General features: G+C 47.4%; 1 protein-coding gene and 1 pseudogene across 1 annotated transcript in view; both read right to left on the bottom strand.

The window, feature by feature from the left end:
• The window catches only part of ONECUT1 (one cut homeobox 1), a 39,605-nt gene extending 21,136 nt beyond the window's left edge, over positions 1-18,469 (bottom strand). Inside the window, exon 1 of the mRNA XM_054565406.1 lies at positions 17,188-18,469. Coding sequence (XP_054421381.1) covers positions 17,188-18,292 — 1,105 coding nt within the window. The 5' untranslated portion in view covers positions 18,293-18,469. The remainder of the gene's footprint in view (positions 1-17,187) is intronic.
• A 4,337-nt stretch (positions 18,470-22,806) lies between these two features.
• On the bottom strand, positions 22,807-23,229 carry LOC129064463 (60S ribosomal protein L35a-like; annotated as a pseudogene).
• Between the last annotated feature and the right edge of the window lie 3,311 nt (positions 23,230-26,540).

Genomic DNA, 26,540 nt, shown 5'->3' with positions numbered 1-26,540 from the left:
CAGCTCCAGCAATTGTTACAGAAAGTCTGCAGAGGAAAAGTGGATATGTGGGGGGCAGGGTAGGCCTGAAGGTGGGAGTGTCCGTAGTGTTCAATGCTGGAGGCAGGGGGTTTTGTTTGGTGATTCTGAGGAGAGAGGAAGTTGGGCGAGAACAGGGAGGAAAAGATCAAATTAGTGCTGTGAGCTTTTCTACACTAGCAGAACTTCTTCCACCTTGAATTTATTGTGCGTGTACAGGGAGGTACAGGAGCTGGGGACAGGGAGGGCGCCCCTGACACCAGTGTGGGCACTTCATACCAACCAGTCCCCTTTCCTCCCAGGTGGCACCAGGAGGAGAAACAAAGAACGGGGCGGGGGGTTGTTTACTTTTATATCTCCACCTCCACACTCATGATGTGACATTAGTCTGCACTGGACTTGTTTTTATGGCTGTTGCTATATTTTGACTTTGTTGAAAGTATTATTCTACATAATAACATGTGGGCACACATGTACCCATATCACAAGCCCATGATGCATATTTCAGGCTGTTCGTCTCAAACTTGAGCATACATTAGAATCACTTCAAGGGCTTGTTAAAACACAGATTCCTGGGTTCTATTCCAGAGTTTCTGAATTGATAGGATTTCTAACAAGGTCCCAAGTGATGCCTGGTTGTATTTTAGCAGGTTTTGTATTTTATGGGTTTGAGAAAATATTTTAGATGCATTTATTGGACTGAGTAAATAATGTATGCTATAAAATAGACAGAGACATGTCTTTGGGTGCCAGGTTCTCAATGTAGAGGAAGGCAAGAAAAAATCCTATGGAGATACATCACGATGTAGAGGTACTGATGTGAACTCATGATTTTTAAAATATATACATAAGCATATTTATGTGCACATGTATATTATATATACATGAATGTGTATGTATATTTGTGTGCGTGTAAATATACATGTTTATTTTTCCTGGATTCGTCTGAGAGGGCCAAAAACAAAGTGACACTAGTAGCCATGAACACATCTAGTTGCCCAGGTTTTTTTGGTCTCCAATATTATTCCTAACCAAAATAAACCAGGGCTCATGAACGAAGGGACAGATTCTAGGGTTGGGGCAACAGGTGAGCTTGAAATATTTTATTACAATGCCAGAGAGTAAAAAAAAAAAAAAAGTTGGAAAAACATAGGCTCTAGATTAAAGGGACTCCCACAGGTCAAATCTCGGACAACCTGAGCACTGAAATAGTGAAGTATAGTAATGAATTATAAACTCCTGGGAAAGAAGGAATGTGGTGATTGCTGGGGGGAGGGGATACAAGGGAACTAAACGGTTATGGAAAAAAATACAATAAAGATGAAATAAAAAAAGGAATGCATGAGTCAAGGCATATACTAAATGGCTAAGTATGTAAGAAGGAAGGGACTCTTGCTCACAGAAAGAGGAGAGCTGACTCTGCTGAATATGGCAGGAAGGCTGGAGAGGGAAAATCATTTTGAAACCATTGTGAGAAAGGCTGGATCAGGCAAAAATCAATAGATGCCAAATCTATGGGGAATTCTGATGGTGAGAAGGATAGTTGCATGGATTTAAAATGAATCCTCATAGCTTACTTATTAGTTGTAAGGGAGGGAAGAAAAGGCCCCAATGAAAATATAGTGGGGAAGTTAACAACATGGTGATGGGGTGATCAAAATGAACTCTCCAGTTAAGTGAGGGACAGAGAGGCTTCCTGGGCCTCCAGAGGAGCACCCCTGGGAAGGACACACCTCACCGTGCAGTTCTGTGGGCAAGAAAGCATGACCTCACCTTAACCATGAGGAAACATCAGCGAAACATAAAATGAGAAGTGTCTGTTTTAAAAGTGGGGACTGTATTCTTTAAACATCCCAATGTTATAAAATGGAAATGGAAATGTTTCAGATTGAAGAAAATAGAAGATATACATGACAAGCTAATGTTTGACGGATGGAGGATAACAGTGCCATTGACAAAAGTGAACTGAGGTGTGTAAGGGAATGTCGCTGCTCTTGGAAACACACTCAAGTATTTAGGGATGAGGAGCCACGATGCTTGTAACATACCCTCCACTCCTGCATAAAAAAAGTTCTAAGAGAGCGCATGTAAACAGGCAAATGATAAAACAGGTAGGGCAAAATGTTAACATTTGGTCAATTCGTCAATTTAACAACTGGAGAGAATATACAGACGTTCTTTCTACTATTTTATTTTTGTACCATTAAAACTTTGAAATAATTTCCAAATAAAAATTACTTAAAAACCATGCTTTTGAATAATGTAAACTCTCTATGAGCCCAATTTTGTGAAAAATTAAAATTGAAAGTGTATCTTATTTATGTACTTTTAAAAAGCTGGAAGGAAACAAACCAACATGTAAACAGATATGATCTCTATTCTGTAGTATTGTTTATAACATATCATAGCTTTCATAGTTCTCCATTGAGTAGGTATTACTTCAATAATTAGAGAAAAATTATTTTTGAAAGAGGAAAACAATATTTCAGTGAAGTTTTATGTATAATGTTGCTGACTGCTGTCATTTATCAGTAATGGAAAAAACAAAACCAAACAAAAAACCCTGAAATCACTGCAATGTCCAAGTTGTTGGGGAAGTTGTATAAATCATGATGCTTCTAAAATACTATGAAGTCATAAAAACTTGTTTACCCAATCAATTTATGGGCCAAAACAAGTGTCCAAAAATAAGTGATTGATTCAACTCTGGAATATCTAAGAACAGAAAATTTGCAGGTTTTCCAACATGGAGTGCTCCAGAAGCAGGGTGATGACTTTGACTTTTTCTCTGCTGTCTTGCAAATTGTGAGACGCTATCTCTACGTACCTGTTGAATGAATGCATGCTATTTTGAAGGTATTTGGGAGGGGGCAGGGATGGTGGACTTATCAGGGATTTTTGTCTCCATTATTCTTTTATGTATATTAAAATATTCTACCATAAATTTAATAACATGGGATTTTTAATTTAAAAAGTTACAAAATAGTACTCATGTATCATTGGAAGGATATTCACAACAAAAAGGGGTTTATCTCTGTGTGAAGGTGTTATAAGTGACTCTTGTCTTCTTTTTTTCTTGATTAGCATATTATACTTTTAAAAGAGTAAATTACTTATTAAAGAGCATTGGAGTTAAGTAAAATTTAAAAATAAGATATAAGATGTTGGACATGGTAAGTATGCAAAAATAGTAAAAAACATTTGGTAGGGCTATGCCATGACATAAGTAGGATCCAACATTATATATACACAGTACGATAACTGCTCATTAGAAAAAAACCTTCATCCTTGTGCTGAAGGCTCTAAAGTGACATAATAGTTGTATCTGGGTATTGCATTACTTTAAAATAGGGAGACTGGGTGGTAGATAGAGTATATTTTTGTAAGTTTTGGACCACTTCTGTATATTGAGTTGTCTTTCATAAAAGAGCTGGATTAAGGGGACAGCCAATGAAGCACCTGACACCATTTTCAACATACCCAGAAGGGTAGTCACCCTGTGCAAGTCCTTTTATGTCATTGCTCAGATAATTACACTGGGCAGCACCTTGTCGGGCATGTAAGTATATTTCTCTAAAGGCAATTGTCAGTCAACAGAACAGAATTTTACAAGAGGAAGCAAGAGGCATTCGCTCTTTTCCCTAGAAAGTTATTGTCTGGGAGATGGAAGAGGCCCTTGATTATTTTTAAATATGGACACACAGAGACACACACACGCACACATGCATGTTCACACACCTGAAAAGCCATAGGCTATCTCTGAAGAAATTGTAACAGAGACTGTTTCTAGGGAAGGGGGACTAGGGTAACCAGGGAATGGGTTTGGAGGAAAACACTGTTTTCTCTGTATATCTTTTTATGCTGATTAACTTTTAAAAAGTGATGTGCCCATAGTGTGCACTCAAAAGTAAATATGTATTGGTTAAAAACAGTTTTCAAAAATTTGGGGTGTGTGGGTAACCATTAAAACAACGAGAATAAATCAAAATTTTCTTTTGTATGAGAATATGCTTGGTTTTGGAATGGTTAGTTCCCATCCCACACTGATTTGAAAGTGGCTAAAACCAAGACTTGCCAACACTTGTCTGTCCCTGCAACAGGTCTGTGCTTCTATCTCTCCTCTCTTGCAGTCTTTGCTCACAGACAGAAGGCTGCTGGCCGACAGCTACTGGGGACAGTTACTTCTGTTCCTCTACCAGCAGGAGTGGAGGAGTGGGTTTTACCCTGATTCTAACCTTCATCCTGGTTCTTTATGGCTCTTGTGTGCCCAACAGCAGGCGGTTGTCTAGAGTCAGAGGTACCAACATGCCCACCAACACTGGGAAGTGAAATCAGACCTGCAGGACTGAACCCACAGTCTTTACCTCATTAAGATTATGCTAACATCATGTTGCCCCCATTAAGTGACATGTTCCAGTGGGGCATAGACAATTTACCCGATTTTACATGCAGAGAGGTGACAGATTGAGAGTGTGGACAATTCTGAAATGTTTTAACTTTATATTACATTACCACAGACACTATACAGCTAAGCTGTGCCCAAGCACCCGGCTTCCCGAGCCAGAACCACAGAGGTCAGCTCCTTTTTTATTTTCACTCTACGCAATATCTCCTGGATTTTACTTTTAAAATGTCTCTAAATTTTAAAAATGCCCACCCACTTTTCTACTCTTCTGACAATTATATACAATCAGATCCTCAGAACCTATTACCGCCCCTCCTAGCTAGTCCCCTGCAAATGTCTCTTCTCCTGTTATCTTGCACTCAAGCTTTCTTTCAAAAGCACGAATCCCACTTCTCTCCACAAGAGAAACAACTTCCTTTAGCTCCTACTGTCATAGGCCCACATCCTTTGGACCACACAGACATACTAGGTTCTTGGTGGTCTCTTTTCAGTCTTCTTTGCACTTTCCTTTCTGGCTCCAACAGAATTTGATTCCTACCAGGATCGTAGCACTCATCAGAGACATTGTAAGCATTTATTTACTTGCCCACATCTCCCTGTGATCTCCTCCAGGATTTGACATGTCATTCTTCTTTTGAGCTCCAGTACTTAGCCCAAGGCTGGGCACATAGAAGGCACCCAGTTAGTGTTTTGGGGATGGAAGGAAAACAGACCTTTTGGATGCTGTGATAGGACCCTCAACAAATTGTGTGTCTCTGACTTGAATGTGCACATGAATCTCCTGGGGATCTTGTCAAGATGCAGATTCAGGTTCAGTAGGTCCGGGGTGGAACCTGAGAGTCTGCATTTCTCTGCAAGTTCCCAGAGAAGACCAGTGCTGCTGGTCTGGGAACCATGCTTTGAATGGGAAGGATCAAAAGAACAGTAATAATTTTTTTAGATGTAGGAAAGTTTGGAAACAATTATTCCTATAGGAATCTTGAATTTTTGAGTAAACTTTTGATAAAAGGGATAAAAAGAAGCCCTGGCCGGGTAGATCAGCTGGTTAAAGTGTTGTCCTGATACCGCAAGGTTGCAGGCTCAATTCCTGTCAGGGCATATATAAGAATCAACCAGTGAATTCATAAATAAGTGGGACAAATCAGTGTTTCCTCTTTTTCCTTTCTTCTCTCTCCTTTCCTCTCTCTCTCTCTAAAATCAATAAATAAAAACATAAAAATTTTTAAAAAAGAAATAAAAAGAAGTGAAATATTACACAATGATATATAACATGTATTATGTAATAATAATATATACAGGGTGGAGCAAAGTAAGTTTACAGTTGTTTGTATGGAAAATAAGCCACAGTTTATTCTTGTATTATTTATTAATTGTATTGTTTTCCATATGAACAACTGTGAACCTACTTTTGTCAACCCTTAGATTTAAGCTATGGAACTATAGGTTATTTTAGAAAAAGAGTAAAATAAAAAAGGAGCAAAAAATAAAAGTCATTTGCTCTTAAATTCGCAATGTCAATATTCTAATTCTCAATTTGGAGTTATATTAGAATCATGTGGGAGGCTTTTTACCCAATATATAGGTTCTGGCACAAATAATGCCCCCTTTTTTATTACATAAAAATATTTTATTACAAAATCATAAGTGTGTAATTCTGTAACATAACAATATCACACTCAAGCGTACCATATGACATTTTAGGTGAAATGTTCAAATTGCTGTCCATCTTGTTCAAGATATTCACGTACCCTACCAACCACACATACTCAATGGCATTACTTCTGCTGGACCCTGTATATTCACCCTGCCATTTCATCCACCAACCTGATTTGCTCTCCTAGAGGGATATGAAATTTTCTGCCCATTCCTCCTCACCACTGAAACCACAACCTTGGAGGAGGCTTCTGTTATCAACGGGAAGGTACTGTGTCGCTTAGCTGTGCTAGGGAAGACATAGGCCTCCAGATCTGGGATAATTCAGATCCAAGAAATCTGCAAAGGGGTTTCAGCCAGGGCCTCCATACATGCTAATTGTTCCCTCTGCCTAAAGGCCTTGTCCACTATTTCTGACCCTACGCACCTTCCAGGTCTTCAAAAGTGTCACTTCATCACATCCTGAATCTCTTCTTGGCACAGAAAAACAACCAAGAAGAAAGTTACTTATCTGTCTTCCCCACTGGACTGTGAGTTCCAAGGGACTAGTCTGCTGTACACACTGCCCCCAGGACTGAGCACAGCACTACTATAGGAGCTACTCGGATGACATTTCCTCTTTCACTTTTGTCCAAAATTGGCCGAATATAATTCCTAAGAGGCTGATAATTAGTATAAGGTTAGGAACTGCATAAATGACAATACAAATATTGTGGGGTTTGTTTGGTAAAAATTGGATTTGGGAAGTGGATAAAAACAATCTTTGTCCTTCCCAACGTTAAAATTAAAGAATGTAAAAAAATAAAACTAAGTAACATTTACTGCCTACAAAACAATATGCGTCATGTATTTAAGATAGGAAGCACCATAACCATATGAATATCTGTGAAGGCAGCATCCCCCCAAAAAAACCAAACCCCAAAATTACTAGAACAGCAGCTGCATTGTGAACCTATAAGGTGTTTTCTCCTTTGATCAAATGGCTTTTCCCTACCAGATGTAACCACTCTCCTGAATCTGTACTTATTATTAATTTGTTTTTTAAAACAATACTTATGCATCTCCCAACAATGTTATTTAGCATTGTTTGTTTTTGAGCTTTGTAAAAATGGTATTGTTCTGGTATGATCTTCTACAGCTTGTCCTTTTTTGTAAAAAAACAGAAACAAAAACATTATTCCTGAGACTCAGCTAAGCTATGTGTATAGCTGTGGCTCATTCATTTTCTTCACAGCATAATACTGCATTATATGAATACACCACAATTTATTTACGCATTCCTTCTCAGTTTCTGTTTTTTTTTCTCCTTGGCTGCTACAAATACTTTTTCACACATCTCCAAGAACTTCTGTAAATTTATCTTGAGTATATACCAAAGAGTTAGATTTGCTGGTAGGTATAGGTTCAGGTTTATAAGCTAATTCCAAATTATCTTTTGAAGAAACAATGCCAGTTTATGTTGTCACCAGCAGTGTATGACTTCCTGATGATCCATGTCCTTGCCAATGGCTTGTACTATTAGGGGACAGGAGTTGCAATCTCAAACTGCAAGCATATTTGTGCCGGAAAGCAGCACTTCTTATTGGATGGACTGTTTCCTCCTGGCCACCTGACAGGAGAGCCTGGCCCTGAGACTGTCCAAAAGGTGAGCCCCTGGGCCTTACCTTGTTGAATCCTGACTTTGGGACAGAGCACTGAGTCGAGATGACAGACTTTGCTGTGGATACAGTCATCATAGAAGGCAACCGATCACAGTATGTGGCACCTGGGGGGACCGTGAGGCCAAATCCTTCATTCTACATTTAAGGAGACCGAGGCCCAGAAAGATTCAATGACTTGACAAGTTCTCAGAGCCACTTAATGCAAGAACCTGTCTCTGGGGCTCTTGATTCTTACTCCAGGGTTTAAAAAATTTTGTTTGTTTGTTTCAGTAATTTAAGGTGGCATGACATGATCTATTAAATTAATAATGACTATAAATATTTAAATGACTGCCAATTTATTTTTAAAAGGTGGTTGTTTGACTTAAGTGACTGATAAATTTGATAACTTTAGCTTCTTTGCTTATGAACTAAACAGGGATAATAATGAATTTCAATGAGGTAAGTAGGGGAAAGATGCAATCTCCACAATTATGGTTTCTAATATGCAAATTTACCAGTATTACAAGACTTTCATCTCCTGGGAAAAATAATCCCCAATTTTCTGACTATTTTTGTCCTTGAATCACCCCTCCCCGCCACCCAGGCAAATGTTAGGGGCTACCTTAAGAAGTCATTTTGTAAGGAAGGCAAACCTCAGTAAGTTTCAATTCATCCTACTCTTTGAGTACTCATAATTAAGCTATCACAAGCCGCTGAGAACTATGTGCATGTTATGGCAAAAAAGCCTCAGTAACCTGAAGGTTTATAATCTCATGTGGCTTTACATGTGAATGAACAAAACACTGAAAAGAGACCAACTGGCAGCTGAGGTACTTAACCCTCTTCAGAGTGTGCCTAGTAATTAAACAGGGCATGATCCTGTGTAGGGGAATCTGTCTCCATGCATCAAAGGCAGTAAAACTGGAACTAGGGATGGGAGGACTTCCTAATAGTAAGGGTGTTTGTGCGAGTAATGTGGCTTCTGAAGAGTGGGAGTCCCCCCAAAACATGCACAACAATGCACCTCCCTTGTCCATCTCTACCCCAAGAATTTATTTACCATTTAAAAATATCTTTTGGTTTAACAATGTCTGTAGGCTGGTAATAAAAGATTTCTGTGAGCCCATCCCTCTTTTGACATCAGGATAACACTCAGGAGCGTTTATTACTGTGGGGTGGGAAAGAACACCAAGTAATTTTGCTAGGAATGCTGAGCAAACGATACTGAGGTACTCCTGGTTCAGGTTTTCCTCCTAGCAGTCATTTTAATCAGCACTTCCCCTATTTAATGAGCTTGTAGTGCCATTACATAATCACCCAGCTCACTGGATTAATGATGAAAAGAGGAACTGATTTTTCCAGTTGCATCATTTGAAGTAAATGTTAACTTTCTTTTTGAGTCCTTAGTTAACCGCATTAGTGTGACAAATATGTCTTTGTCTAGCATAAGTAATTAGAATTTAATCACTTTAACTGCATCTTAATTACCCCAAATGAATTGAAAGGACATTTAATAGCAAAGATTAAATTGCCTTAATGAACGATTTTTGTGACTCCATCAATACTCGAATCGCGTTAGCCACTCCTCTCACGCACTTCACCTACAGTAATCAGGGGTGTCACTAGGTGGCGCACTTCGCTCGTTTATTTATTTAATTTTCCCCATTGATCTGTTTTAGAAGACAACAGGAAAGAAAGCGAAAAGCACATAGGATTGTGTTCCTTTGATAACCTCTCTTTGGGACTATGAGATCATCACCAGGTTCGAAAACGAAAGCAGTGCTTTCAGAAAGTGTCGATTCTGAGTGCCCTTATGGCATATGCGAAGGAGGATGAGAAACACATGGATAACTGGAAACATACCGTGTTCGACGGAAATTTTAAGTTGCCCTTTGGATGATTGCCAACATATATACAGAGTTTTAGTCAATTTATTATTTTTTAGTGCAGAGTCCTAAAATATGAATAATAGGCAAGCTTTGGAATAGCAAGTCAGGAGCTGATGTGAAGCCAAGAAATGTTAATTGCTGTGAAAGTGCAGATCAGAAGGCCAATGCCTGAAAGTATGGGAGGTTTGGGCCTTTGGGCCCTCCTCCAGGCATGGGTCCCAATGGACCAGTCATACCCACAGAACACATCTAATGAGATGGGTCTTACCCATCAATAATTGTTTAAGTGAACAAATGGATAGGGAGACTTTGGTTCCACATCCAGCTCTGTTACTGCCTTACATTCTCCCTGACTGCTTCTTCAAAAGAGAGCAATAAAATCTCTGTTATAAGTCTTGAGTAAAAAGGAAACAAGTTTCCATAAGTAACTCTCTTCGAGAGTCCCAGAGGGAAGACACACCTTCCTAATGTCAAGACATTTTTTATGCAGAGACATCCTAGATTGGGTGTTTATAACAGAGAATCAGGCATTTCCACACTTGGGGTCCACTGCCCTGGCAGACCTTCTCTAGGAATAGAGGAACAGGGAGGAAGGCAAGAGGGTTCTGGGCTGTGACCTGAGTTCCAGGCATCAGTGACTTCCAGCTGTGCTATCACAGTTACGTTATTTAACCTCATTGTACACAGAAACAGGGGAAGTAATGGTGACTACCACATAAACTAGTGGTTCCCAAACTTTCCTGAACATTAAAATCACCTCAGGCTCTTAAAAATCCCAATGCCCAGGACATGCCCTATATCAGTTATAGCAGAATAGCTAGGGTTGTAGCCAGGAATCATTAAAAAAAAATCCCTAAGTGATGCCAATAGGTAGCACAATTTGGGAGCCACTGGCATAGACAGTGGTTATTAAATGAGAACATCTATGTGCTTAGCATGTACCTGACTATCAGAAAGTGCACAGCAGACATAAACTCCTCCCTTATCAATTGCCTTGAAAAGCTGATGGGTTGTACTCCAGGGTCCAGTTCTACTCAGCTGTTGTCTTATCGAATTGTCTCATCAAAATAAGAAGAAAACTTCTCGAAGCTAATTTGTTCCAAATTTGTGAAAATGTATTTTTGAGGAATATAATGTGATGACTTTATAGCAAGACCTTGTGATAAAACATAAATCCATATGTTTGTATCAAAATAATCAGATTGTCTTCTGATTGGTCTAGTCACTCAACCCAATCCTATCATTTCAGGAGGACATAAAGCTTCATCAGTATTAACATACTTGTGTTAAAATAAAAATTTGTACAAATCTATAGATAGAAGACAGGAATTTATGATTGTGCACTAAATTCATTCACATTACAAATACTTTTTTCCTTTTTGCTGAGCTCTCTGAGGCTGATACTTCCCATGTGGAAATAATATAGCTTTTCCCTCCCAGATGTGCTTTTTCATCTTATTTAGACACATAATGAAAATACTAATTAATGAATATGTGTCGCATGCTTTTATCCAGGAATTAGATATTCACCCTCCAACTACCACGACTTCAGGAAGACCCTCCTTCTGTTGCCTGGGGGACCATCCAATTTTACTGAAAGTGTGGAGATTCTGTTGTTTTCAAGGGACTGAAATGAAACTAGTCATTTCTCATCCAATCCAACAAGGTTCCTTGGTTAATTTAAATATTAAGTTAGTGTTTATTCCGGTACGTGGAGTTTACAAAGAGCACTGAGCACTGTTGCTCACAGGGCAAGGCTTCTAACTATGAATTCTCTGGAGTAAAACACCAAGAACCTCCTTGCTAATTACCCACCCTCATCAGAGTTCAGGATTTTACAAGAAAAATCAACAATAAAATTGACCGATATAGTCTATGAGAACTATTTCCTTTGAGAACTTTGGGTAGCTGCATCTGTTTGATTAGCTGAATTCACCATGAATGTGGAAATGATGACATCAAAACAGCCCAGTGTAACAAGCTCCTTAAAGACCTCGTAGATTAGAGATGACTATAGATTTTCCCCAGCACGGATCAAAGGGACTGAATTGAACGTTTTAGCTTAATGATCCAACCCCTGTCACACCCATTGGGACTCGAATTCCGATTTTATAAGCAGGTGTGCACATGCGCTCAGATGCACACAGAAAGCTGCCAGAGAGGGAGGAAAGGATCAACCACCTGATCGAGGAGAATAGGTTTGATCTTTTCGATTATTTGACTGTGGTGGTGTATATTCCTGGCGGGCTCTTACTGTTTTTCACAAATTTCTCGATATTAGCAGTGAGTTTTCGTTTTCTTAAAACAACTCTTCAAAGACATCCCAGCCACCTTCCAGGGGCGGAGCGAAACTGGACCGGGCAGCAAACTGGCGGGGCCCTGTCCAGGGTCCTGATGCTGCCGCGGGGCTCCAACCCGGTGGGCCTCCGAATGCTCTTTCACCCCCTGCATAAGGGAGGAAACAAAGACCTCCAAGCTCAAGGCCTCAGAGCAGCCTCCTGACTCCCGTCAATAGCTGGAAGGGGAAAAAAACAAAACAAAGGAACCGCTAATCCGCCCTCCCGGTCCTACAGGCCTCAGCCCCCACCTCCTGCTTTAGACAGCCCGAGTCACCTTTTCTACTGTGACCCTGCTTTTCTCAAATAAAAACATGCCAGCAAAAGTAAAATTCAAATAGAAAATCCAAACACGCATCTTGTTTGGATAGGTTAGGGTTGGGATGTACTTTGAGGGGGTGGCAATTTTGTGTCATTACTGGGATTATACTAAAACATTCTGGGGGACCAAGATGGATCCACTAGGTATCCTTTTCTTCCTCCTCCGCACTCTCTTCCTATCAAAATAGCTCTCGTTTTGAAATCCCTGGGACAATTCCGCAGAAGGTTGAACCAAGGAGGCTTGCTGGGCTCCAGGCCCGCAGGCCCACAGGGGGCGCGCGCGCAGCTATCACGGCACAGACCGTCCGCTTCCGGGAGAGGGTGAGCCCAGATGAAGGGCAGGAGTCTGGGTCCCGGCGCGGTGCACTAACAGCTCGAAGCTTGATATAAGGAGTGCTTTGGGCTTTTAGTCCCTCTGCTGCTACAACACAATTTGCTATTGGATGGCACAGTCCATCCCAATTGCCTGTTGCAAAACAGCAACGGTAGGGCTGGATCTCCAGTGACCACAGCAGCCCTGGGCCAGGGGGTCCCTCCGGCCGACTCTGATCACCCTCCGGGCACTTCCAAGGGGCTCAGGGCTGCACCGCCGGCAGGACAGCCAGTGGCCCTTCGCACAGGCCTCGGTGTTTATTTCAGGCAGCTGTCCTCCTCAATATGCTTACACCCGAGTCACCACACAAAAACCCACAGGCTTCCTCAAGCCCCAGAAGCAGGTCTTCCCCACCCTGGTCAAACCGTGTGCACACTTCCTCGTACCTCCATGCGCTCCTTTCTCTCCTCATGAAGATTTGTGCTCCCTAGTGGGGATGGCAAGGGGAAACTTTTGTATAATACTCTCGAGGGGTCAGACATGGACTGCAAGAAAGGCTCACGCAGAACCTTCTGGAAACTGTCCCCAAGAGCGAGGCCTTTTGGTTTCCTGCTGAGCCGGTGTGTGGGGGGTCCCTAAGACAACTCCCCCGGTGCCTGGCCACCATTCGACCTGGGGGGTGGGGAGAATCTGGGGTTCCTAGGTCTCCGCCTGACAACTGGCCTGTTCCCCAAGCACGCTGGGAAGAGGCCGTCCCAGACCTTTGAAGGAAGCCCTCCTCACGGGATTTGAGACTGGAGCGGTTGGCAGCACGCTGCCTGCCCTTTGTTTGAGCCACCGGCTGGAAGCAGCTGCACTGCGCGAGACCCGCTTGGCGCCTTCTCCTCCCCTCTAGGGCCCAGGCACGCTTCCAGTTCCTGCGTCCCACACACCTAGTCCTGGCTTTTCTCCCGGCCCGGCCCTGGAGTCTTCGAGGATTGGGGAAGTAGGGTTCCCAGAGCCAGCTCCCGTGGCCCAGGGAAGCAAGAGGACAGTTGAAATGTCACCCGCTGGGATAAATATTAACAAAAAGCAAATGAACTTGCGCGGGGGTCTGTTATCAATCAACCCAGCCACAAGGCCACTTATGGCAAACACAGTCCAGCTTGGCCGGGGCGAGACTTTCTCATGGTCACCTCCTGGCCGGATCGCCCCCCCCCCCCCAGTCCCACCCCCCTAGCCCGCCCCTGCTGCCTTTCTCTAAGTTGTTCTGGAGCAAATCCTGGTCAGGAACACAGCGCAGTCCAGTTGCGGGAGATCCGGTTGGCTCCTTGGCGCCTTTTGGAGGTTTTCTCGCCTCCAGGTTTCAAAGTGTCCCAGTGGCCCAGTGCTCAACCCTACCTGAACCCAGGGCCTGTGGGCCTCGCCTCCTAGGTCCCCAGTGCTTGGTGCTTTGCCAGCTGGTGGGTAAGGGTTGCAGCCTCTTCTCCAGCCGGCAGCTCCCCTAGTGCGTTGGATGCCTTTTGTAATCTTTAATTGGAAACTAATCTCCTCCCGTCTTAATGGGCGTCCACGTCAGAGGCGGGGCACCCACCCACCACCCACACAGCCCAGCCCACCCACACCACCGGGGACGACATGGGGCACGAGTCTGGTTGCACTGCACTTGAAGGGGGCAGCAGCAAGTACTGCACTGAGGAAACATATATTGATTTTTAAATGTAGTTAATTTGGTAAGAATTTCCTCCTGTCTCCTGTCTTCCACCAGCAGACATAATTTCCTAAGGAGAAGGCACCTCCCCAAACATGCTGCCACGTGTGGAGGGCTTGACTCTCCTCAGCAAGCTGCGAGAGACCTGGGGCACAGGGAGGAGCATAGAGAAGCCACTCTCCCACCACCGATGGAACCGACCATGGTGGGCTCCAGCTTGGCCTGGGGTAGGCACCAGGTTGACAGGTCTTTAATTGCAACAGGGAGCAAAGCTCCAAGGAGCATCTTGGTGCATGGGAGGTGGAGGTGGTGGTTGGGAGGAGGAGGCAGGGTTTCACAGCTGCAGCCAACATGCCCTGCGATCCCTTCTAAGTCTCCTGAAAAGCCCAGTAAGAGATCATTGTGAGGGTTTAGGAAGTGGCTTCACTCTTATATATTTTTCTAAATGACAATGTTAACAGAATGGCTCATTGTTCTTCAATGGCTTAAAATAGGTCGCGGCTTTTGCAGCGTAATCCTATTGCTCCCGGTTTGCTCGGCAAGTGCCCTCATCGGAGCCCTCCGCACACCTTTAATTAAGCTAAAGAAAGAAAAATAAAATAGACGACGCTCCATCAGGGTTTTTAGGGTTCGGAGTCCGTGTGTGATTAGGGGCCAAACATGTATCCTACCAGTCTCCGATTTCCCCCACCCCTGGAAAAGGCCACATGCCTTGGGCCGAGGATGACACTCCACGGGCTGCTGGGTACCAGGCTGGCGCCCATTCGATAACCGCCCGGGTCGCGTGAGCCTCTCCCAGCACGCCGCTCACGCCTTTCTCGTGCGGGAAGCCGTCCTTGGGCATCTCCTCAACAGCAATGTGGCGCCCAGGCGTGGAGGTCAGACAGTGCTCCCGCAGAGCAGGGCCCTAGGCTGGGTTTCCATAGCTCAGGGGTAATCTGAACAGAATCTGTCAGTCTGTCCTTTCAGGGGGCAACAGGAGGCAGTGAGGGAGGAGGGTCACTTAAGTGCGAAGCAAGAGCCTTCAAGGGGTGGCGGGTGGGGAACGGGCTTCCCTGGGGGGCACCCCTCCACTTCCACTACGCCCCCCTTCATCCCCGCCGTCCTGTGCGGGAGCTGCCTGGGTAAAAAAGGTCCCTGGCGTAGGAGTGTGAAAAGGTACTGATCACTTTGGGCACCGGCAGAGGCAGAGCAGTCAGGGAGAGGAGTGGCCGTTTCTCCCACCCCTATGTAGTTTCAGCTGCCCGCGAGTCCCGGTCAGCCCACAGGGGAGGGGGGCGGCGATACGGTGACGGCACACAAGGCTAGAGAGTGGAATCGCGGAAGCCCAGAGGACACCCGGTCAACCTCTCCCTTCCTGACCCTCTATCCACGGCTTCCCTGCGTGGGGTCTTTGCTTGGAGCGAACGAGCGTGGGGCTGAGACTCAGCCAGCGCGGCGCTCGGGAGAGGAGGCCACGAGCGCCCAGACCCGAAGATTGCTCTGGGTCGCATCCGGGCTCGAGTCGCAGGCTCGCGGGCACGCCTGCACCTGCTTCCCTCTAGCTTCTCATTGGCCAGACAAGGTGGGGGAGGGGGCTCTGGCCTCTTGCTTTGATTTTAGTCTGTGAAACTGCTCAGAGCCCCCGGCTCTGAGCGGATTGACTGTCTCTCATTCTCCAGGGACGAATTAATGGAGAACGATCAGTTAATTAACAAACCCGCATACCGGCTTTTACCTTTCTCCTCGCCAGGACTCAGGCCAGGGCGCCGGGCTGAGATGGGGTGGGGGTGGGAGAATGAACCCAAGAGTCAATCAGCTCAGCCCCCGTCTCATCAAACCGAGTCCGCCCTCGGCTACCTCTGGCTCTGTCTCCTCTAGTGGTTTCCGCCCTCGGAGGTCTCGGAATCCATACGAATTTCCCCTGTGCCTTTCAGGCTGGGCTTAGCTGTCCCCTCGGCTAGTCGGCGCGCCAGAGCCTTGTCCGCACCTTGGCCTAGAGGGGTTGGGGGACCTAGGCGCTGTTTCTGTGCAGCGCTTCCTAGACCTTCCTGCTGAACTCCGAAACGCCTGGGATTCGGGGTTTCGGACCCGGGAGTCCTCTGCTCGAAGTCTTGTGGGCTATTTTCACACTTTAACTCTCCCCTGAATTGGGATTCAGATGTGGGGGAGGGGCGTGAGAAACATGCAAAGGAATAAAATGAAAATGCAAAGTCCTAAGCGAGTGGGCAGCGAGCACTGCCTCTGAGCTCGGCTTAAGTTCCCTGGTGGCTCCGTCACCCTCACCGCGATCTCCGGACCGTCTGTCTCTCTCTCCTTTCCAAAGCTGGTTGCGAGCTCAGAGTGCGTACTAACCCTTACACGGCGTCCGCGTCAAACACCCACAGCCCCTAGGCTTCAGAACCTTTCGCCCGAACTCTGACTGTGCTACCTACCCCGTCCCACCCCGCCCCACCCCGCGCCAATAGAGTTAGGCGGGAGGGGGTCACCGCAGCGAGTTCGGCACAACATTGGCAAGCTGCTCCAGCCAGGCGCCCGAGTGTGTGCCAGGCGCGCAGTTTCACGCACGCGTTGCCTCCCTCTCCCCAAACCCGAGTGTCCAACCGAGAAGCGACGCACAGATGGTATCTGGCCAGATGCGGGGACTTTTTTTTTTTCCGTCTCGGGCGACGCGAGCTTCCCGCGCTGTCTCCCAGCACAAATGCGTCCCCGCAGTAAGAGACCGCGCCACTCAGCTCCCGGAGCCTTCCACAGTCCGACGCACTAAGTCCTGGAGGAGGCTGTCTGCTGCCTGGAGCCGCGTGCTGGCTCTTCCAGGCCCAAGGACCCCCTCTCAGGAAAAGCAGGACGGGGAGAAGCGGCCCCAGCCTTCTCTCCTTCCCTCTTTTTCGGTCCCTAGGCTTCCCCATCCCTTCTCGCCCAACTCCTTGAACTGCTCACCTGCTAAGCGGAGCGCAGACATGCGCTGGAACTCCGGCTCTTGCAGCCACTTCCACATCCTCCGGAAGGTCTCCCGGCCGGACTTGAGTTTGCTCCAAGGTTTGGGGTTGCGCAGCAGGTCCGAGAGGGTCCCTTGGGAGCGGCAGAGCACCCTCTGCGCGAAGATGGCCTGTGGGATGCTGTAGCGCTTGAGCTCGGTGGTGATACGCTGCGCCACCTCTTTGGTATTGATCTCTTCCATCTGCCCTGAATTACTTCCATTGCTGACCTGCGTACCGGTCACGGAAGGGTTGGGCTCCCGGGCTGTGCCCAGGAGCTGCCCGTGGCTCTGGGCGTTCAGGTGGGCGTGGGGGTGGTGCGGAGGAAGGCCGTTGATGGGTACCATGCCGGCCGAGGTGGGCGTGAGGTGCTGCTCCCCGTGACGGCCGAGCATGGCCGGGTGGTGGGCTTCGAAGCCGTTGGGGGTGAGCATCTTGTCAGTGGGCATGGCGGCGCCCGGGTGAGCATAGTGGGGGAGCCCTTGCTGGGAGTTGTGGATGCTGCCCAGACCGGAACCGGAGAGGGGCGAGAGGCTCTGGCCCATGCCAGCCACGTCCTTGTGGTAGGGGGTATAGAGGTTATTCATAGAGGCCAGCCCGCGCTCGTCCCGCATGAGCGTGAAGCTACCGCTCACGTTGCCCGCCAGGCGCTGGTGGTGGTGAGGGTGGTGGTGGTGATGGTGGTGGTGGTGATGGTGGGGGAACTTGTCCGAGACGGTGGAGATGGGCGGCAGCGGCTGCAGAGGGGTTAAAGTGGTGTAGGTTGTGGGCATGCTCATACCTGGGGGAGTCTCACAGGCCATGGTCATCGTGGGGTGCAGGGGGCCGGCCAGGCTGTGTTCGGGGGCCCGGTGGTGGTGGTGGTAATCGCTGCTTCCGCCGCCGCCGTCCAGCAGGGACGCCATGCCCATGGAGCGCGGGTGCCCGGGGGGCAGGTGGCTACCGCGGTGCGCCACGGAGCTTCGCGCGTGAGGGCTGCCGCCCAGCAGGTCGGCAGGAGCGGGCACCGGCTCATGGCTCACCCCGTGCAGCTCGCCGATCGCCTCCATGGTCAGCTGCGCATTCATCGTGATCCGGGCGAGCGGGCGGCGGACACAACATCGATGAGGCCGGACAGAGGCGGCAAAGGGCGCGCGGAGTCCGGTCTTCACATCGGCTGTCGGCGACTGTTGCCTTCCTTCCTTCCTCTCACTGTGGGGCTCTGTCTCCCTCTCTGAGTGTCTCGCCTTCCCTCTTGCCCCCACCTTCCCCTCTGCGTCCTCGGATTTTTTTTTTTTTAATATTAATTTCCAAAAAGGATCCGCGCCGTTGGGCGAGCGCGGTGTCCCCAGCCCCCTCGCCCCTAGCCCCCTCTCGCCCCTCTCCTTTTTAGAATTGTGAGGTCCCTGGCTCCCTTAACGCAGCCCGCGCGCCTGCCGCGGCTGCTGCCTGCCCGTGCCGCTGGCCAGCTCGAGCCATGGCTCGGTTACTGTTGCAGACTCTGTGGCCGCGGTGCCGCCGCCGCCACCGCCGCTGCAGCCGCCGCGGCCCGCCCTCACGCCTGCTGGGCGCTGTGCGCAGGCGCGCGGCTCGGCCCCGCCCCCTTCGGCCCCCGCGCGCGGCCGGAGACCTCCGCGTACAAATGTAGGAGGGGTCCCGCGCATTCCTAGCAGCGCGGGGTAGCCGGGTTTGCTGCGCGCACGTGGGAAGGCCCAGCGTGCAGAGCGACCTGGGGCCGTCACCGCAACCCCGGGAGGCTTGCGCCCCTCTCTGCTCCCTGGTTCTGATGGGCTCTCCTCCCAGCCCTGGGCTGCACTTACTGGGCTTTCGTACTGGGTGGTGCGCTATGCCTGAAGAGCCGTCGGCCCTCTCTCCAGTTGCCGCCTCCCGGCGCAGGTTGCCCGGGATGCTGAGACTGTGTCATATCTCTTTCCACCCTGGCCTACTAAGCTTTATTTTCCGGAGGGCTTCTGGGAGTCCGCATTCTCCCCTTGCTCACGGAACAAGTATCTTAAAGGCCTTGGTTAACTTGGTGGCTCTTGACCCAGAAATCTTGGACCTCCCTGATAGTCCTCTGCCCACCAATCCCTCCTCTTCCGTGGTCTGGAACGATCAGTGCCAAGAGTCCGGGCAGTACCTCGCTGTCTCCCGCTGATTGGGTCCATCTCTGGCTCAGATGACAATTAAGGCGGCGCGTCTGCTTCACCAATGACTCTGTGTGTGTGTGTGTGTGTGTGTGTGTGTGTGTGTGTGTGTGTGTGTGTGTGTTGGTGGTGGGGAGTGCCCTGGTGGGTTCCCCTGTTAACTTCTGGGTGTTGGTGGGCCCACCGAGTCTCCGGCCGTTTCTGCAGTTTCTCCATGGCCCTCCTGGAAAAGCACCCAGAAGCCACTGCTTGCAGGAAGGACTGACACCGGCATGGTGGACCAGGCGCGCCGGTCTCCGTTTGGCCCGTAGGGACGCCTCTTCCCGGCGTCCCCGCGAGAAGCCTCCAGATTTGAAAATCAATTCAGCTTCTGGCGTAATTGTCCGCTTCTCACAATCGTGCTTCAGTCCGGAATCGAACCTGGTCCTTGGGCCTGGTGGGGACACGTGGGCAGGCCCCCAGTGTGGGACATACCCCGGCCGCCACATGCCACGACTTTTATTTCATTTACAAAAGAAAGAAAGAAAAAATCTGTAACAAAAGGCAGACCCGTGTCCGCTTAGGTGCTTTCATCCCTCAGAGAAAGGACAGATGTGCCTATTGTCAGGCCCTTGGCAGTTACGACCGGGTCAGCGCCAAGCCTCAGCCCGGGGCGAACGGTGGTCACAATGGGGCCTCTCAGAGCCTGGGTATATGGGCCCAGATATGGAACAAAGTGTTTGTGGTCTGTATTGGTCCAAACTCAAATTGTACGTTCCTTTGCTGGAACACCCAGTCTGAGCTCACAGTTGTGTCTCTGCTGAAAATGCTCCTGGACCCTAGGAGAAACCAGAGCTGGGACAGCAGTAGTAGTGGCGACTGGGTCCCCAAGGCAGAAGCTTGGGCAGGCCCATCCTTGGGGGAAACTTCCCACCAGCTAAGGCATGAGCAGGCCCATCTCTTTGCCCAGGTTCCTGCCACCACTAGGGCAGCATCATGATCAACCTGACTTCCTTGAAAGTGGCCATGTCCTGGGATTGGTTAATCTGGCTGGTTTTATCACCAGAGACATTCCTATCTTGTTCAAACAATGCCTGTGGAGGCCCTGGAAATGGGGATCTATTTGAAAGGATTAGCATCTACTTGCACAGTGAACATTTAGGAATTTAAGGCCCCCAGAGAGGAAAAGATCTTTGGGGAAAATACACTGACATAAAGAAACTCAGAAAACAAGACAATTTAACCTTTAATCTACATATATCTGTTCATACACACAAACATTACATATATTTTCTACCTAGTGGATCATATTGTGTTGCTGGGAAGTTGAATTCTTATTTTCTTATTGTTTCTATTCTCTCTCTCTCTCTCTTTTTTTGTTACACATTGAGCATGTGGCTCTCATATGAACCAAACAATAGGTTAAAGTAGTGGACAGCCTTTAAGCTGAACTGTTGTCTCTCCACCCCCCTGTATTTTAATCCCTCAGAAATGATTGATTTGACCTTATGACAACTCTCTTCCCAAAAGGCAGTTTGTTAAAAGAAAGAAATGAATACCACCAAGTGCACAAATTGTTTATGTTTTTTTCTTTGTGTAACTAATTAGGGACTTGATCCTGGTAACTCTCCTTTATGTGAGGCTCTGGCTGAGCCCCTGGAAGTCTACCTGAAGAGGGCTGGAATCCGGTGAGCTCAACTCGCCTCCTCCCCTTACTAAAGGCGTCAGTGTTGGTCCTGAAAGGAGAAGTCAAAGACCAGATCTGGATGAGTATTATATATGTTGGGCTAATATATGTGCAGCACTTGCTTTGGTTTACAAATCTCCCTAATCTTTCTTATCTACTCGTGCTATTATAATTAACCACTATTTTCCTGTAGTTGACTGAATGGTAGTGATTTCTCAGAAAATTTTATTCTGACTGGACTTCTTGAAAATTTTCCAATACTAAGAAAAGGGAAGGATTATTTTAGGCTTAGTTAAAGTGAATGTGTGTGTATGTGTGTGTGACACTAGACAGATTGCCAACTGCTAAGGGTTGGGGTAGCTTATTGTCATTTTGTCCCTCTCCCCTCTTTCTCCTTCCAGTGCCCAGCATAATGCCTGGCACCCGTCAGTGCACTATGGGGGAATGAAACAACTAAAACCCAAAGAGGAGTTCCTTGAAACTACTTGGTTGGTCAAGTGCTGCACTTACAGGATGCCGCACAATTCTTTAAAACAGCCAAGAAATTTAAGGAGGAAGTGTAATATCAGCTAGTTAGATTTTGAGTGGCTGCAGAAAACCTAAAAAAAAATAGTGTCAATCATCATCATAAAATTATATGTTTATTTTTAAGAAAAAAGGATATAAGACCATTGACTGGATGCTTGTTGCTGGTAATATTTTCAGTGTGAAAACAAGCATTTCAGGCTGCTTATTTTGTAAATATTGGGGTGATGAGCAGGCAGGTACAATCTTTCCTATGCTGGGTGGGCTAGGGCTTGCCAGGTGACCCCACTAATCTTAGAAAAGAGAATGAATGCTGGGCACACAAGCTTTTCTGAGAACCTTTCTTGGGTTTCAGAGTTACTGCTTCAGTTTTCTTTGTGAGTAATAGGGAGGTAACAGATAGCCCAGTCCCGGTTTTCAGGGTCACTCCAAAGAAATGTTTCTGGCCCCTTTGAGACATTAAGTATTTACTTCACATGTTGACTGCACAAACAGCAAGACTGGGTATCAGGGTAGATTCCCGCAGCCAGGGTCCAGTGGGAGGCTGACTTCTTGGCCAAAGCCTCAGAAGGTCCCTCAGTAGTGTTTCTGATGCCTGTATCAATTTTAGAATTAAATTCCTGGTGAGGGACCATTTCTTTGGTGTCTGGAAACAGCATACTGGTCCCAACTTGATAAACTGCAGGGTGACAGATTTGGTAGTGCTTTCTGCCAGGCTCTTGTGTCTCCCTCCCACCTCTCAAGAAATTTAATCCAAAAAATTGTTGTTGGCTTAGAATAGAACACCAAGAAATTCTGAAAGGGGTTGTCTGACAATTCACTATTGAAAACCACTTAAAAAAATTAATCGATGACTTCTCTCTAATCTCAGGGGGGCCAACGAAAGGATAACCAATTATTCTAGCCCTCTTTGACAATCTTTGATCTTCTGTTTAGCATATAGTTTTTAATCCACCTGTTCAGTTATTTTTTCTCTCTTTCTAAATTACAGTTTTTGCTCATGACAGTATGTATTTTTTTTTTTACTTTAGAAAATATTTTATTTACTTGTTTATTTTAGAGAGAGGGAAGGGAGGGAGAAAGAGAGAAAGAGAAACATCAATATGAGAGAGAAACATTCATCAGTTGGCTCCCCTTTGCACCTCGACCAGGGACTGAAATGAAACCCAGGCATGTGCCCCAACTGGGAATCCTTCGTTTTTTGCCAGAAGACCTCCAACCAACTGAGCCACACCACTCAGGGCTGTTTATTTACTTTTCAATAAGTTTAAATCCTTGAGGGGTGCAGCATTACACAGATTCTGTGTCCAGTAGCTTTAGCAGGAAAGTTGCTTTGGAATTTAGCACGAGCCATGCCACTGTTTCCAGGAGCACCTTTCTGCAGAATACTTTGGTTTTGTTCGGTTTACCACCAGGAGTCACTGTGTTGTTCTTTGCTTTGTATACATAAGCACATCTCTTGCCCACACAGAATTCAGTTTCGTCTCCATCATAAACACCTTCAATTTTAAGAAGAGCTCCCTATGGTCCTGGAGACCCCACTATAGCTGGCAAAAATGGCCTTGGACCACAGCCTTCCAGACAGGTTTGTCCTTATAGAAGTCCTGTTCTCAGCAGGCCTCCACAGGCTCCAAGGTGGCAGAAAAAAGGGCCATGACAATATGTACAGATATATTTTTTTACTCCGCATTTTTGCACTCTCCTTTGTTCCATCGCCTACCCACCCCCTCCAAACCCATAGACAAGATACTCTGGTCCAGGGCTCTGCACAGCTAGGGCCAACCCTGGCAGACTTCAGATTCTGAGAGGCAAAGAATGGCCAGGACGGTGGTGCCGGTGCGGAGACCGCAGACTCCTCTGTGAGCATCTCCAGTTACTTCCTCTCTTGGGCTCTCTTGGGTTTAAATCTGTTCCTGCTGTTCCCAGTTTCGACCCGGGCCATTCAAGGCCTCAGGCCAACCGTGCTGAAGGCAGAAGGGGTGCAATATTGTGGAGCTGCGGCGGGGTCCAAGGCTCCCTGGTGACCCTCTGCCTGCAGAACTCCCGCCCTGGATTTCTCAGCCAGTTCGATTCCGGAGGAGTTGGCCTTCTCTCGTCTAACTTTTAGTGGATTTTCTTGTTGGTCTTATCTTTATATCGTTGAAGTCTATTTTACAAATGAGACCTGTTCGGACCATGGCGGGTGGCAAATTTTCCAGATTTGGGCGGTGGTTAAGGATCCTCTTCCTGTGCCTAGAATCTGGGGCTCCGCTCTGGATTAGGGGGCGCGAGGGCAGAGCGCGAGGGCTGGGGGCTGGGAAGATAGGACAAGGGACATGGGGCCCTCATGCTGCTGCAGTTCCAAGCGACTCGAGGTGGAGAAAACTCAAAAAGGGCGGGTGGAGGCCAAAGTCGGCTCAAGGAGATCTCCAGGGACACCATCCTCCCGCCCAGGAGGGCTGTAAGGGCGGAAGTCGTGGGTCGCAGCCCAGCCCAGAGCCTCAGGTCGGCGGCGGTAGGCCACTTACACCACCCCCAGCCCCACCGTGGGGCGATTTCCGGCTGTGCAGCTCCCAGCGCGGCCTAACTCCTCTGCAGCCTCGCAGGATAACGCCCACCCGGGCCCCAGAGCAGCTGCACTTGAGAAGGAAAACTCTTTAAACAAATCATTTTGGTGTCTAATCAATTAGTGTTTGCGCAGTCAAGTACCATAGATTTAACAGAATAATCGTTATCGCCCTTGTCTTTATTTGACACGCAGACACCTAGAAGATTTAAAAATGAAACGCTGATGTTCTGGGCTCCCCACTCTTTTGCCTGCGCATCCCTCCCGGCCTGCTGGGCCCCTCCGGCCTTTTGTTTCCTCCAGTCCGAGCCTCCTCTTTCCCTCCTTCCATCTTTCCTTTCCTCTTCACACTTTACACACTTTTCCTTCTTTTCTTGCCCACCCCGTCCTGTCCGCTTTGTATGCCTCGACCCCTTCATCCCTTCAACCCCGTGACTGGTAGCCTCCGGCGTCGGACCCTTTGGGCTCTGGGCGAGCGCGCCTGCCCTTCGGCCCCAGCGCCATCCGGACGCAGGGTTATGGAGTCGTTAAGCGCTCAGAAGCCTTTTCCCGGGACCCTCGCTCTCTAACCCGATGGTCACCCTCTCGCACCCTCCGAACCGTCCAAGATCTAAGGGGTCTGTGCGCGCCCTTTAGCTTCGGTGGAGCTCGGAAAAGACCTTTACCTGAGCGGTGGGGCGAAGGGTCTTGCCCCGTTAATGCGGTGACCTAGAAGGTCTTGCTCCATTAATGCGGTGGCCCAGGGCACAGGACTAGGGTTGAGGAGAGAAGCTGAAAGCGCGGCCTTGGCCCCCAATCCCTGAACGCCGGACAAAGAGGCCGCGCCCTTGGGACCGACGGTTGGGGGATGCCTGCTGCCTCCGAGGCACATTTCTCTGGGCCAGGCTAGCGCCCAAGGTCCAGGGGTTGGTGTCGGTGTCGGGAGGGTCCCCAGGTGCTCGTAAATAGATGCTCCTCTGTCTCCATCCCTACCTCGTGCCTTTTTTTCGGGGTGTAGGTGCACGTCTCTGTGCGTGCGCATGTATTTGTGTAGAGGCGCCGGCTGCGCGCCAGGCCCGGCCTCAGGCTACCGGAGGTGGAACGTGGAAGTCCCAAGAGGGTTGTAGTGATGGTCACCAGGCCCAAGAGACCTGGAGACGGGGCTAAGAGGCTTGGGGGATGATGCGTGGGCTCAGTGAGAAATTTGGGGGAAACTGAGTGGCCAAGATCACCTCCACTTCTCAGTTTCTCTAATCATCGTTTAACCCAGCAGAGAGGTTGAGCCTGACACACATCAGTAATGGGCTGATTAAATACGGGCTGTACTTCTGAAAGCGGGGAGGAAGAGTTACCTGGAGGTGAAGCCCTCCCCTGTCTCCACACTGCCGGCCCCTGTGGGCTCGGGCTGCTTTAACCTGAGCCTGGAGGGTCTCGAGGCCCCTGGAACTGCCTCACAGTCCCAACACCCAGGAACTCACCTGAGAAACTTTGCTCTCAACAATAGCTGATTATAATGTATTTGACTAATGCCTGTATTTTTCTGTTTAACATACATTAATCCAAAGTAACAAAAAAAAAAAAAAATCAATATGGCTAACAATATTGCCAACAAATCCTAGTCTCTCTCATACAAAAACCTTGTCAAATTTTCATTCATTTCTAAGCACTTGAATTTTGTTATTTCTCCTAGCCCACTGGTAGCTCCTGGCTAGCCTGGAATATAGTCCTAGCTTTAAATAGCATTTCTCTAAAAATCCCAATTTTAAAAAATTTATTTAGCCCCTGCGGGTGACCTGGGGCCTTCCAAATCCCAGACCCCCCTCCCCAAGGTCCTTTGAAGACTCCAGGGGTTTACCTCAAACTCTGTCCCTTTCTGCACCGAATGTCCAAAGTCACTGCTCAATGACTTTGGATATTGTTTTCTCTTCTCTAACAAAACCCTCTGTATGACAGCCCCCATCCCCTCCCAGAGCTGGAGACCCCATGCTTGCTCTCCTGGCCAATCCTCCTCGCTCTTGCCGCCTGAAGCTAATTACAGCTGGGGGTTCTTTTTGGGAGTTTATTATGGTCCTTATTATAATTAATTTTTTTTTTTTTAAAATCGGTGTTTTCTACCTGGAAAGAACAAACCAGAGGGGCTGGCTAATGAAGGAACTTAGGTTTGCAAAACAGTGTAAATAATTTAGTATTGTATTTCAAGGAAAAAAAATAGCTTTCTTAAATCATCCCCGCAATATAAATTGCAGACTTACAGTATGGTCCTGGTAAGTCTAAATTTTTAAAGGAGCAATATTCAAAGAGACATAGATGTCTGTATTAATTATTTATTCGCTGGTGCCTTCCTTCGTTTCTAACTTATTATTAATTAGGCGCCTCTAGTCTTTCGCAGAGCGCTCCACCGAGCCGGTTGCAGCTTTAAATATGAATTAAAAGCAAATCCAAGCTACTGTAATGCGAAAATTATTCCGTGTCTTGCA

This window comes from Pteronotus mesoamericanus, unplaced genomic scaffold (assembly GCF_021234165.1).
Source record: "Pteronotus mesoamericanus isolate MK-2021 breed Mesoamerican mustached bat unplaced genomic scaffold, CSHL_Meso_final contig_164, whole genome shotgun sequence".
Classification (NCBI taxonomy): Eukaryota; Metazoa; Chordata; class Mammalia; order Chiroptera; family Mormoopidae; genus Pteronotus; species Pteronotus mesoamericanus.
The sequence above is the reverse complement of the archived record's forward strand: the minus strand, read 5'-3'. Positions and strand labels throughout refer to the sequence as shown.